General features: G+C 36.7%; 1 protein-coding gene across 3 annotated transcripts in view; it reads left to right on the top strand.

Moving 5' to 3' along the window:
* The first annotated feature begins 429 nt into the window (after positions 1-429).
* The window catches only part of KLHL5 (kelch-like family member 5), a 42634-nt gene continuing 30122 nt past the window's right edge, over positions 430-12941 (top strand). The window contains exons 1-2 of one of the 3 annotated variants that reach the window (XM_009709593.1): positions 430-900; positions 11501-11680. In XM_009709593.1, coding sequence (XP_009707895.1) covers positions 524-900; positions 11501-11680 — 557 coding nt within the window. In that variant the 5' untranslated portion in view covers positions 430-523. Of the gene's footprint in view, positions 901-11497; positions 11681-12941 lie in introns of all 3 variants that reach the window. The other 2 variants (XM_009709592.1, XM_009709594.1) reach the window with 2 other exon arrangements.

The raw sequence follows: 12941 nt of genomic DNA, 5'->3' as shown, positions 1-12941 counted from the left end.
GCAGGAAGAATTTAAATTGCTTTTTGCGGTTTTTTTTTCCCCTCTGTAGTAGCAAGAGTTAACAGAATAAGAAGCAGAGATTCTAAGATGCAGTACAGGAATTATGTTCTCTGTCATTTGTGGTTTAAGGAAAGGGGGTGGTATTCAGCTCTTGAAAGGGCTTTAATGAATACTGTTTGGTGCTTTTGAAAGCTAATGGTCAGAGGAGAGCAACAGAAACAGCCTTGGAGCTTTTAGGGTAAACTGATAAGCGTTTTTCCTTATTGAGGTGATTGTTTCACCTCCTCTTTTTATCTCAGGATTTTTCACCGTCTATTGCGTTTTGTTTATATTCAAATGACAAACCGCTAAAGAAGCCTTTTTTATGTGAATGCAGTGCTCTCTCCCCTCCTTCTGTAGAAAATCTGCTTGCCACAGACAGGCAGAGCATGTGTTTCTCTTGTCTTGGTTGGGTGCACAAATCTTCTTTTATGTGTGCTGCTTCTTACCCTGTTGCCTAGACGATCACTGGCTTTCGCTAAGGATGTCTGGTTCTCGTAAAGAGTTTGACGTGAAGCAGATTTTAAAAATCAGATGGAGGTGGTTTGGTCATCAGGCGTCAGCCCCTAACTCCGCAATTGAAAGCCACCAGGGAGACTTCTGGAACAGAGGACAAAATGTAACAACTGGTGGCACAAAGTTTTTAGATTCAGGTAACCTACCTTTACCATCAGTCGGTTACAGAAGGTCCAACCAACAGGATTTTCAGGATTCACCTCCTTGGCCAATGGCATCCACCTCAGACATCCCGACATTTGAATTCTCAGCAGAAGACTGTGGAGATGCACGTTGGCTTGACAGACAACAAACTGACGACAGAGCAAGCGAAGAAGAAAATGAATCGGACAGCAGTTCATGCAGGTTAATTATTACTTTCCTATTGCGAGAAATGTGTTTTCATTTCGTGTTTACAGATAGCATATACATATAGGCTAGCCTTTATTCTAGATTAAAATGCTTCAGAAACCTAGCAGCTGCTGTGCATCAGAAACAGAAAATGATTTATAATCAGGGTTCTGTGTGTTTACTAGGACCTTTTTAAAAGGCAAATTTGGTCAATGTGGGTAAATAAAGTGGAAACGTGGCTGCACTCACTTGTGTTTTAAATAGTATACCAAGTACATGCTGCTATGAACAAGGTACTGTCCGTTATGTGGTAGTGTTACAGGATGCTTTCTAAATTCTTTTGAAGTGACACTGATTGTTTAGTTATGCTGAGAATTAGTCTCATGCTAGTTAGGAGAAAACTGTGAAAATGTAAGCTTCTTGTGACTCTTACCTGATGTTTCCACATGTTTCTACAGATGAGGGAGATGCAACTGTAAAACAGACTATAAAACAAAGATTTATTTTTTTTTTTTGTGCATATGCAACTTGAAGGGGAGGGGGGGGAGAATTCATCTATTGAAAGCCAACCAATTTGTGCTTTAAAGTGAGGCAGTTATTAATCCAGGTGTCTCAAACTGTGGATCTAGCTTAAAAAGAAAAAATGGTTTTATTGTGTCTATAAAGATGTTTTGGTGTTTTTTCTCTTATGTATGGTTACTAAAGATGAAACTGTAAAACTTGGTCTTAAGTGAAAGGTGTTTGCCAGTTGTTGTAAAATTAGGCAAGTTAATAATCTTTGTTAAGTAGCAGTTTTAATTCTTTTATTTCCTTTTACTGCATAAGTTAGCCATTCTTCACTAGAAGTATTTTTCCTGTTTTATCATGCATGTAGTGCATAATAGTTAGCTTACCATTTCATGTAAATTCTGTGATGCTTGCTTTCTCACTTTTAAGATGACTTTGCAATGATACGGCATTTCAGAAAGTCTGGCTGTTTAAAAGGGTACAGTGTTTTATAAAGCCTATTAAGGACAGGTCAATCTAGTTATAGCAGTTTTAGTGTTTTGCATTCCCTAGGAAAAAAATTCATTTCGTGCAAGAGCAAAGTAGTCCATAATATAAACACTAACTATTTATGGTTTATATAGCCTTTAAAGATTCTAGGAAAAGAAGGAGGGTAAAAATGCTTAGGAGTCAACACAGTGTATTTGCTTTTATCACGGAGTGGCAAAAGTACTAGAATTACAGGGAAAGGAGACCCTGCATACTGATGCTTCATAACAGCAAGACTCTTACTGTGCTGCAACAACTATATAGCTGCAAATAACATATCTCTGAAGAGGTCCTATTTTAAGTGATATTTGGGTATGAATTTTTAAATAGGTATGTCACTGAATAAGATATATGATAGAGGTGTAACATCGCCTTCCATTTCAGCAACGTCTACTTGTGATGTGAAATTTTTATGTACAGCATTACCCCAAATAGGATATTCTCACCATAGTGAGGCAATTGGTATAGAAAAAACATGTAATTTTAAGAGATAAACGTGTAGATTGAAATAACTACAAATTTGTGCTTAATTGTAGGAGAAGAATTTACATATGACAAAACTAATTTGTTACTTTGTAGAATGGGAGAACTGCAGGTACTTCCTTAGGGGTGTGAGAAGTCTATATAGCATTGGGGGTTTTTTTGCAGGCAGAGTTGTATACTACAGGAAATGCATGTAGGATTTAAAATGAGTAAATTCAAAGTATCTTTTTAATTATGTGCTTAATCATCTATAGCATCTAGAGTTATTTTTAATTCCTTTCTTGTCTTGTAATTCTTGCTAGTGTTTTACTCTCATGCTTTAAAGGAAATATTTTAGATAAATTTTGAGTTCAGCATTGGTACAGTTTAATGGTAGCATAAGAACTTGCTTTGTATTGTTATCCGTACCTCTAGTCTCACAGGGAGATTGTACTTAAACCATGTTTTGTTCACTCCCTTTGTCAAGAATGTATAAGCTGTTGGGCAGACTACATGAGTCTGCCTAACAGCTGGAATTTTTCTAATGTTAAGAACTTAATTAAATGGTCTTTTTTTGTAAGTCTAAAATATAGCTTCTTGTCTGTTGACTTGAGGTGTGTGGGGAGGAGGGAACCCAAACCAACAACTTTCATCTGTGTAGTGTTCAAAGAGATTTTTTTTTTCCCCCATATGGAAACCCTGTTACCTTCACTCGAAACAAATTGTGTGTATTAAAAAAAAAAAAATAAATTTCTTAAACTTTTTGTAGAAGCTATGGAGTTACCTTACTTCTTCACTCCTCTGTAACTTATTGCCCAACTACAAGCCCTAAAAGCATGAAATGACAGAAGCAGCTCTTCTGCTTTGTGTGTATCAATCATCCTTCCTCTTTGCCATGTCATATAGCATAGGTTGAAAAGCATTTAAATGAGGTCTTTCCCATTATGAAAGCTTTAGATCATTACATGATTCATTTAGAGGAGAGCCGCTGTAGAATTCATTTGTTATTAGTATAGAGCTTGGTGGCATAAGGGATAAGCAAATTCCAAGGTTAGTACCAGATCTTTGATAAAGGCTGTGTCTGAGATACCTGAATCCGGATGATCTGTTTGCATCAGAGCTAGTCGGCCATAAGGCTGTTCACATCGTACTCTATGCGTTGTTTGTAAGCAGCATTAACTTGCATGACTGTTTACTGGACCAGTGAGGTTTAAATTCTTTTGCTGGTTTTTGTCTCTTAGATTTCCTTTATTGCTGCTGTTTGTTAACTCTCTTGCATTCCTGAGGCGATGGTCATCATTTTGGATTTGTACACTTTTTAAAATTTTCCAACAGCTGTGCAGACTCTTGTATGGAAAATTTAAGCCTGTTAGCAATAGATTTGTTTTCCTTAACTTTTTGTGGGTGCCTTAGCAGCAGTCTGCAGACCTTGAAGGCACGGTGGATATCAACCTAAAAATACCTAGAGCATACCTAGTATGCAGAGTGTTGTATCTGGTTCATTTCGGCCAAGCATACAATAAAATGTTGGAATTACTTTACTGTAGATTTAAGTATGGAAATGTACTCAAATATAATATAAAATGTATATTTATATTTGAACATTAAATACAAGTCGTATTTCAGAATTCATCAGTTGTGTCCTAACCTTGAACAGTTTAGTAAGATGTCTGTAACTGATTTTAAGACAAGGTCTGAATGTACCAGTGGTAGCTACTCTGCAGTATTGCTCTCCCTGAGCAGTCTTGGAGTTAGTACATTGTAACTTCCAGTCTAAGTCTGTTCCCCCCTTGCAGTGTTTTCAACGTTTGATACGTCTTTTCTTTCACCTCAGTCTTACTGACCTTTGAGTCTGTAAGTTCTTTAGGACCCCCAATTGTGCCGTGTATTTCTGTGTGTCTCCTATCACAAAATAATGCAAACTGTCAAATAAGGACAGTTGATAGATTGCCCAATTGTGGCATGATAGTACTATGATACTTGAAATTAAGTGAAAAACTATAAAAAGAGCACTTTTTGCTAGATGTATGCATGAATTAGACAAAAATAAAAAACTTTGTTATTGAAAGAGAGGTGGTTTTACAGGGGAGAATCTCTAGCGTTCTTGTTTCTTTTCTTCCATGCTACTGCTAAAATTCTTTCATTTTCCTCTGCGCCTATTAAATCATCACTTGGGTAATGTCTATGCACATTTGAAAGATTTTGTGCAGCACAATTATATAGCATATGAGGCAGATTTAGCCTAGTAAGCTTGAATAGTAGATGTTGTAATGAAGATAAGGTAATGAAAAGCTTAAGCATGGACTTTGGAAAGCCACAGGGGATTCCAGCTATTTATTTGGATGGAACGGGCTTCCATACAAGAGGATTGTATTTTTGCAGTGATTGTCACATGCTTTGACTACGTTAAAGCTTCATCGGGTGTGGTTTTGTACTACTGCACTTCTCTATCACACTGCAATGTAGGTGTATCATGTGGTAGTTTAAGTAGTTGTTTTCCAGACAGAATGCCTGTTACTGGTGACATTTGTGCGGGTATACAAATTCACTGCACTAAATCAAGACATCTCTTAAAAGTAAGATAGGAAACATCAGTGCTATAATGAAAGGTCTAGCTGCAATGAAACATGCCTACATTATTTCTTATCAAAATGAAAAACAGGTAAAAGATGCAGTAGTACTGGCTTAGCAGGCTGTGTATACATGTCTTTGTTGGGCTAGCGTAGGTAACACTGGAGTCTGTGCTCCAGCTTCTCGTAACTGTTGTTACTCGTGCCAGTTAGATTAAGGTCAATGCAGATATATTTTTGTTTGCTTGAACCTGTGCCTTTTGATTGTAAGATTGTAGTTCTGACTATTGTTATAATTCTTTTCTTTAGCATAGGGAGTAAATTACTAGCCCTCAAGTTCACATGCATGTATAGGCTTACTGTGCTCTTCAGTCTCTCCAGAGTCACTTTTGTTCAATTTCCATTGTCTTATCTTGAATTATGATACATGATGGATTTTTAGCAGTCTTGTCATTATCATCTATGGCTTCCTCCTTTTATTTATGCTCTTCCCAGCCTTTGGAAGAGTGTCCTGATTTTTACCATTGCTTGCTTTTTCCAAGAATCCTTTCAACATCCTCCTTTTCAACAAACTCCATTCTCTGCAGCTGAGGTTCTTGTCTTACTAGCTTTGAAGAAGGAAATATTTTACTCCTTATAAAGTATAATACAAAATCACAGAAGCTGGTATAAAAGCTGACATATTATTATTTCAGTAAGTTATGTTCTGGTCTCTGTATACAGTAAAATGTCAACTAGCTTGAAGACAGCAGTGTGAACAACCAAAATCTTGAAAAAAATTTAAAAACTATTTTGAAACATTGTATGTAAAAACTGCAATGCAAGAAGCCATCTTAATGCAGCAAGAAAGTTGCAAAATTAAGATACGTTTAAAAATGCAGAAGATGTATCATAATATGTATCCTAATTTGTCCAAGGGGAGACATACTCTATCTTCTCTAATGTGTATGACCTGAACAATTGACTACTCTAGCCTAAAGATGACTTGAAATTGCAACAGATCTTCTAATTATATTATTACCAAAAAATACCTTGAGGTCATGGGTTTGTTATGCAGTATAGCAAATGCAGTGTCCTGTCTCAGAGTAGACAGTTATCTTACCTTTTGGCTGCGAGAATAAATGCCTTCACTGGTTTTGAACAGTAGTGAAACTTACAGCTTATGGGTGATTCGCTAAAGTGAATTCCATACACTTCATTTATGATTGCAGAGTGCTTTAATTAGTCAAACATTGGCTTTTGATTTCATTGACATTATTCTTGGGTTTGCTTTACAGGAATGTAAACAGGAGCATGAAATTTATAGTCGGAGGTACAATGCATTATTTTTCTTCCTTTTATTGTCTTCTCTCTAAACACAGGGTAGTTGCACCCATTTTCCTGCATGTACTTAGTCATTTGCGTCACTTATCTCTAAACTTCTTTTATTATTTTGAACTTTATTTTGAACCTTTTTGAGGTGTGAATAAAGCTAATATTTTTACTATATTTCTTCTTTGAAATGTCATGATACTTACTTTTTTAGTATCTGTACACATTGAGATGTCTATATTGGTTTGCTGATTTTCTGTTTATTTACATGTCATATTTATAAAGGTAATATTCTTTATGCATTAATTCGGATTTAAAATATTGATGTAAGTTTTTTCATTTCCTGAGAAACAAAGTGATATTCACTGGGAACATAGTAGTGAGGGGAAAAACCTGTATTTTTTCCCATCTCTGTGGTTTTGCCAGTGTTTACTACTTCTAATGCTTTCATCCCCACCCAATTTGTGTTAGAGAAGCATATATATAAAACGGAATTTAAGCCAATACCTTGCATGGGTTATTCTTGCTCCAGTTCTCACTTTGCACCATTTTCAGTGTATCTGTGAAAGCAATTTGGGTTGGTGCATAGTGCTGCCTTCAGACTTCAGTAGCGTAGATAAGAGCATTTGCTTTTGGTTTGCTTTCCTAAAGGGACCAAGTTTATGCAGTTGTGTTCTGCATCACCTCTGCCGTTTCCCTGGTAGCTTTAAAACCCACGGGCCATTTTCATCTTAATGTGAGGGCAGACAGAAGTCTCAAAGATAATGTCACTCCTTGCAAATGGCAGCTAGTTAATGGAGAGAAACCCAGCTTATTGCCTTCACTGAAAAAGGGCAGAATTCATCTGCTGCAAAGCTCGCTGCGCAGCACAGCTTCCCGTTAGGTTATTTGCTGTCTCTTGCCCAGTGGGGCAATGCCTTAAGGAATTGAGGGGAAAGGAGAAGAGCTAGAGTTGTGTGGTAGATGGAGTGGGAAGAGGAGACGGAGCATAGAAAGCTTTTGAAAAGCAGACTTCATTTGTTGACTCTGTGAACCAGCCAGTTGAGTAGACATAGCAGCAGTATATTTGGAGTATTTTCTCCATCGAGATTTTGCAGATAGAAATCCTGTTGTAATGCCGCCTGACTCCTTTGTCCAGTCAAGACTCTAGTAACCAGCTGCACTTCAACTTGTTGCTTCTGTCCAAAGAAATGTGGCTTTTTAATGTAAGGAAATAAGCTGTTACTTGCTTCGAAAGGTTAGATGAGACAAGGTGTGGTACTTACATATAAGGTCAGCATCTTTACTACGTACCCGTGATCTAATTGTGTCACACTTACCTTGCAGTAAAACTACATTTTGCAGATTTGTAGGATTTCATAGTATCTTGTGGAGAAGTTGACCTTTGTTAGAAGTACAGATGAGGTTACACCTAAAATGGGTGTAATGATCGTGACAATAGAACACTTTTAAATATGAGTGAATTTACACATAATTTTCAGAGAATTTTTTTCAGACTATTATACATAATTTTTTTGAAAAATATATTTTAAAATTAATTTCAAATTTTGGATTTTGTTCCTTTATCTCTGTTCCAAAAGCAATAGTTTGACCATGTGTATTTGATTTTTTTTCTTAGTCATAATGAAGTCTATATTGCTTCATTTTTATTTCAAAGACAAACATGGAGACATTCAGCCTAAATATGCCTTCCTAAAAATAATTTAAAATGCATAAAATGCTTCAAAGTTTTGCAGCCTTTGTTATAGCTAAGGTTAATACTTACTGGAATTCATAGGTTATTAAGTAATATGTGCGATTGCTATAAAATAACCATTGTAACTCCTTTAAAATGAATCTCAATGCTTTAAAATAATTAAAATAACAAATCCTGTTAGTAGGAACAGATTGTGCTTCTCTCCCATAAAATTTGAAAAATACTAATGCCTCTCTCTTAAAAAAGTGGGAGGAAAGAAAGCTTGTCTATGTTATGCTTTGGTATGTTTTTATATTGAATGCTATGCTGTAGCTTTGTTTAAGCTACAACAATGAAGCCTGAAACAACAGCAGCAGGAGAGGTGTGAATTCAGCTCTCCAGTCATAGTCATCATATATGCTTTTACTTTTGAAACTTCTTTATCACCACTTTACTAGCCCAGTTAATTGCTTCATTGCTTTGCAATGAACTGATATATTGGGCAGAGCTCCTTATTCCAAACATCCTACTTCAAGAAATAAAATCCTTTTAAAATGAATGGTTTTATAGCATGGCTTATACATAATTTTGATATCATATCAAAAGGCATACTCTTATATAAATTCTTTATTAGACAGAGAAGTTGAAGAAAGATAGCATCTTTAGTATATGTTTATCACCAGAGTGATAAAACGTGTAGCTAGCACGGGAAAGACCTTGTCTTTAGAGTAACTTATATTTTTACAATCATCTTGAAATTGTACCATATTTAATAAAAATTGGTCAGTGCTAGATAGGATCTTTTTGACGTAAATAGGGAAAGTTACCAAGAAAATTGTGATTGAAGTTTAAGAATACAAAAAGGAAACCCTACCAACTAATGTTCTAAGATACTTGTATTAATATTTCCACTTAATATGTTAGAAATACTATCTTAATCTTAAAGGAATATGCAGAAAGGATTCTTTGATACAATTATCTCATGCACTGAGAGCCTCAGTCTTTAATGTAGTTTTTTTAGTAGCATGTGCGAGCTGTGCAGAAGTAGCCATAGCTCTAACCTGTGGGAGGGGAAAGTCATACTATACTTAAAGATAAATGTGAGTCGAGGGCCAAATCCAGAAGGAGCAGAGGCACCTTTATACTCTGAGCTGCAGGACCTCGCAGCTGGATGTTTGCTGTGCGCATGGGATCCACAGGTCAGCGTTAGATACCTGGGCTTCCTCTCTCTAGGTGGGAGGGATGTAGGCAGAGAATTTTGGAAGGCTTTTCAGTACTACTGCTGGGAGAGAGAAAAGCAGGTCCTTCACTTCCTCTGTTCTTTGCTTGCTGGTGTGTTTTCCCAAGCTGTCATGGCCGTGGCAAACTGAACTGGGAAACAGATTTATATAAAACAGTTTGGGGAAGGAGGGAGATTTGAAATTTTCATAACCAATCATTGAGTAATAGGCATAAATAGCCCCTGAAGCCCTCTCTTTCCTTTCTTGTAAGTACTTGAACTATTAGACTGTCTCTCTCATGTTCTCTTTATGGACCACCAAAGCTTAATCTTTCTTTCCTTCTTTTCCTTTCTTATGGAAAATGGTTTGTAAGTTACTGGCTAGAGGACAGGTATAGGATTAAACTTCTTCAGGTGAGAAGAATAACTAAGCTTGGCTCTATTGCGTCCTGAATAAGTGCTTTATTGTGAGTAGTGGAAAATGGACACAACTGCAATTATACTGCCTTATTGAACAACAGCAGTGACTGCTGCTGAGTTCTGTGTAGAAGGTACACGTGTGCGGTCTCGGGGCTGGCAATAGCTCTGGTGAGATCCTGCAAAGTGCTGATTCAGAAAGTTGGTGTTTTGGGTTTTTTTTTAATTCTCCATACTAGTTTACTGCTTCTTCAGATCTATCTGCACAACTCTTTTTGAGACTGTGATGTAAATCAAATCCCTGATATAATGTAATTTTTAAAAATCATTATTAATTGGGTTAATTTGAAGAATCTGGGTTAAAATATGGTTCAGCCGAAAAAAACCCAACCTATATCAACACAACTGATGATGTAATAAATTGTGGTAGGGAACAAGAATTTTCTAAGCATTTTCTTGTTGACCAGCACCGCGTTCTTTCCATTTCTGTTTCTTTTGCAGGGGTGTTGGTTTAAGAGTTGCTTTCCCTGAGTACCTCTTGGTCATTCACTGTGAGAATGCCACCTAGTTTTGCCAATATAATGTTTTTTATGATTACACATATATGAGTTCCTTGATTCAGTTTCCAAAATGGCCACAAAGAATACTTGTTCCAGCTTGTCAGAGGCCAGGCGTGCAGCAGAACAAGTGACTCACCAGGGGTGAGAAGTTGACACAGCTAACCACAGCTTCAGAGAGCACATTTAAAATAAAGTCCTCCAAGGGAAGTAGGTAGGCAGGTATCTCATTTCTGATCCATTACTAGATTTAGGTTTGAATTAAGTGCCAAAGTGCTTGGCGCTTTTACCTTTGCAGATGCATGCAAAAAAACCCCAAACCAAAACAAAAACCCAAAAGACCTTTACAGAACACTTTCTGCTGAAAATTTAGCCTTTGATTTGAGGAGCTCTGTCTTGAAATGAATACCCTAGGCTAAGGACTGAGCTAAGTCTCTCGGTGGATTTAGCCCTTAGAATGCTGCCTGAGTTTATGATATCTTTGTGAAAGCAGGGGTCTGGATGCAGATCTAGTGAATCCATGTCCTTCCAAATGTTATTGTAGGTCCAGAGTATTTTATAAGTTTCCTGCATTTTGGAAAAGTAAGTAGTAGTCAGTTAAAAGAACTGTGAGGAAGAAAAGGTGCTTCCCTCAGTGTACATAATTAGGATTAATCTCGTTTATGTCCTAGGCCCGTGCATTCATTTTACATTTTCTCTGTTCCTCTTTTCTCCCAAGCTGCTGTGTGTATGGACAAGAATAATTTTTCTCCCCATCCACCATTGCTTTTCCCCTATGTTGGCTTCTACTGTGGTAGATCTCATTTCAGACACATAAGGCTTCATGCAGTAGAAGTAGTGGTATATTGATGTGTTTCTTGATGGTTCCTCTGCGCCCACCCAGTGCATGCCCACACTCTTTTACTAGTTCCACATATGCTGAGTTTCGTTCTAGCCACCTTAGGCTAAGCATGAAGCAAGTGTGAATCATATATGTCTTACATACAATATATGTGGCAGGGAGAGGTTTGATTCCTTATTGCATCCTTCCATTGCTTTTTCAGTTTGTAGGGTCTTGGTAGATGTCTGTTCTTCCTTAACTATCTGACAATGCTATAGATACGATTACCGGACTGATCTTTGTGTGTCTGTTAGCTGAAGAGTATAACATGAAATGATAATACCTTTTTCACAATGGTTTAGGTTAGGTTTGGAGGAAGAGAAGAAAGTATGGATATAAGGAGAAGAAAAGATAGCAAGCAAATATGTATTAAAAAAATCATGTATGTCAATTTTAAAATCACGTGTGATTTTTTTATCTATCATCTGTGATAGAACTGCTGCACTTCAATATTGTGTGAACTAAGATTTCTGTTATTGTCTTCAGCAGAACCTCCAACAGCAGTCATACCTTATCTTGTCAAACTATGGAGCCTTGCACCTCAGATGAATTTTTTCAGGCTCTCAACCACGCTGAACAAACTTTTAAAAAGATGGAGAATTACCTTAGACACAAACAGCTATGTGATGTGGTTTTAGTTGCTGGTGATCGTAGAATTCCAGCTCACAGGTAAGTTTATTATAATTTGAAGTAACTTCATATTCATTTACAAATGCACCTTCAAAGTTTGCCCTGTGTTTTGTTTAAAAAAAGATCAGAACATCCTAAACATTTTAGAATACTTTAAACATGCTTATGTTTTTAAACATTTATTTGGAAACTAAAAGTTAATTTCTGTCTGATTTATGTGAAACAGCATCAAAAATAATTGTGATATTTTTACATTCTATTTTTGTCTTCAAACATATAGTAAGATATTTGCATAACAAAATAAAACCCCCAAAAGTCCCAAATGCACCCTCAGAATGTTATAAGTAGTAGTGGTTTCTGTACCATAAAATGACGTAAAATTTTTTTCTTAGATTTCATTTCTTCTTTGTACTAACAATTAAGTTGTTGGAGTCATAATTAGCAATGATAGTCTTCTGTCCACATAGTTTTTTTGCTCTCACAGTAAGAAGAGTCCTTTGATAGTAGACTACTGAACACTGACAGTAAGTGTTAGATGGCTGAACTAGATCAAACATTACCCTATCTGTCATCTGTGTAATTAACAGATCATATAGCATGCCACTTAAAAGCCAGGAAAATACCAAAGACTGTGAAACCAAAATATGAATAACCGAAGCACACTACCGTATTTAATGCACAGTATTAATTATTCGAATAGGAACCTAGGTATATTTAAGCTGTGGTTTCATGAGATTAAGTCTACAACAGAAATAGCAGCCTAAAGCATACCTGTTTTCCATCGCTCATTCCTACCTCCACAGTGAAACTACAGCTTAATAGTAAAAAAAAGATGGAAAGAGGTTGCTGGTTTGGGTTGATATTTTTCTTTAAAAGCCAGATCTCTGCTTTTATCCAGATATCATCCACACTGTTGTGCTGACACAACTGAGGGAATGTGATAGCATGGGAATGGGAACTGAATTGAGGAGCAGGGAGGCAGTTATGCCATAACTTGCTATTGCTGTCAGAGACTTCGTTTTATGAAACTTCATTTTTAAATACTCAAAACTATCCCTGATTTTTTAGTTGATTTAAGCAAATCTTACTGCAGTTACTGCTAAAATGCATGGTCCTGCTCTCCACCCAACCCCGGACCTGAATTCCTTTGTAAACACTTACTGCCACATAGCTGTGGATGATGATGAATCCTTTTTGGAGAGACAATAGGGTGAGCAAGATGATTTAGCTTTCCCTGTGGCTACAGAGTTGCTTAAGATTGGTCTTCAGTTTGTTCAAATCAGTTGCAAAACTGCATTGG

This window comes from Cariama cristata, unplaced genomic scaffold (assembly GCF_000690535.1).
Source record: "Cariama cristata isolate BGI_N322 unplaced genomic scaffold, ASM69053v1 scaffold28631, whole genome shotgun sequence".
NCBI classification, from domain to species: domain Eukaryota; kingdom Metazoa; phylum Chordata; class Aves; order Cariamiformes; family Cariamidae; genus Cariama; species Cariama cristata.
Note: the sequence above shows the minus strand (reverse complement) of the source record. Positions and strands in the feature narration are given on the sequence as shown.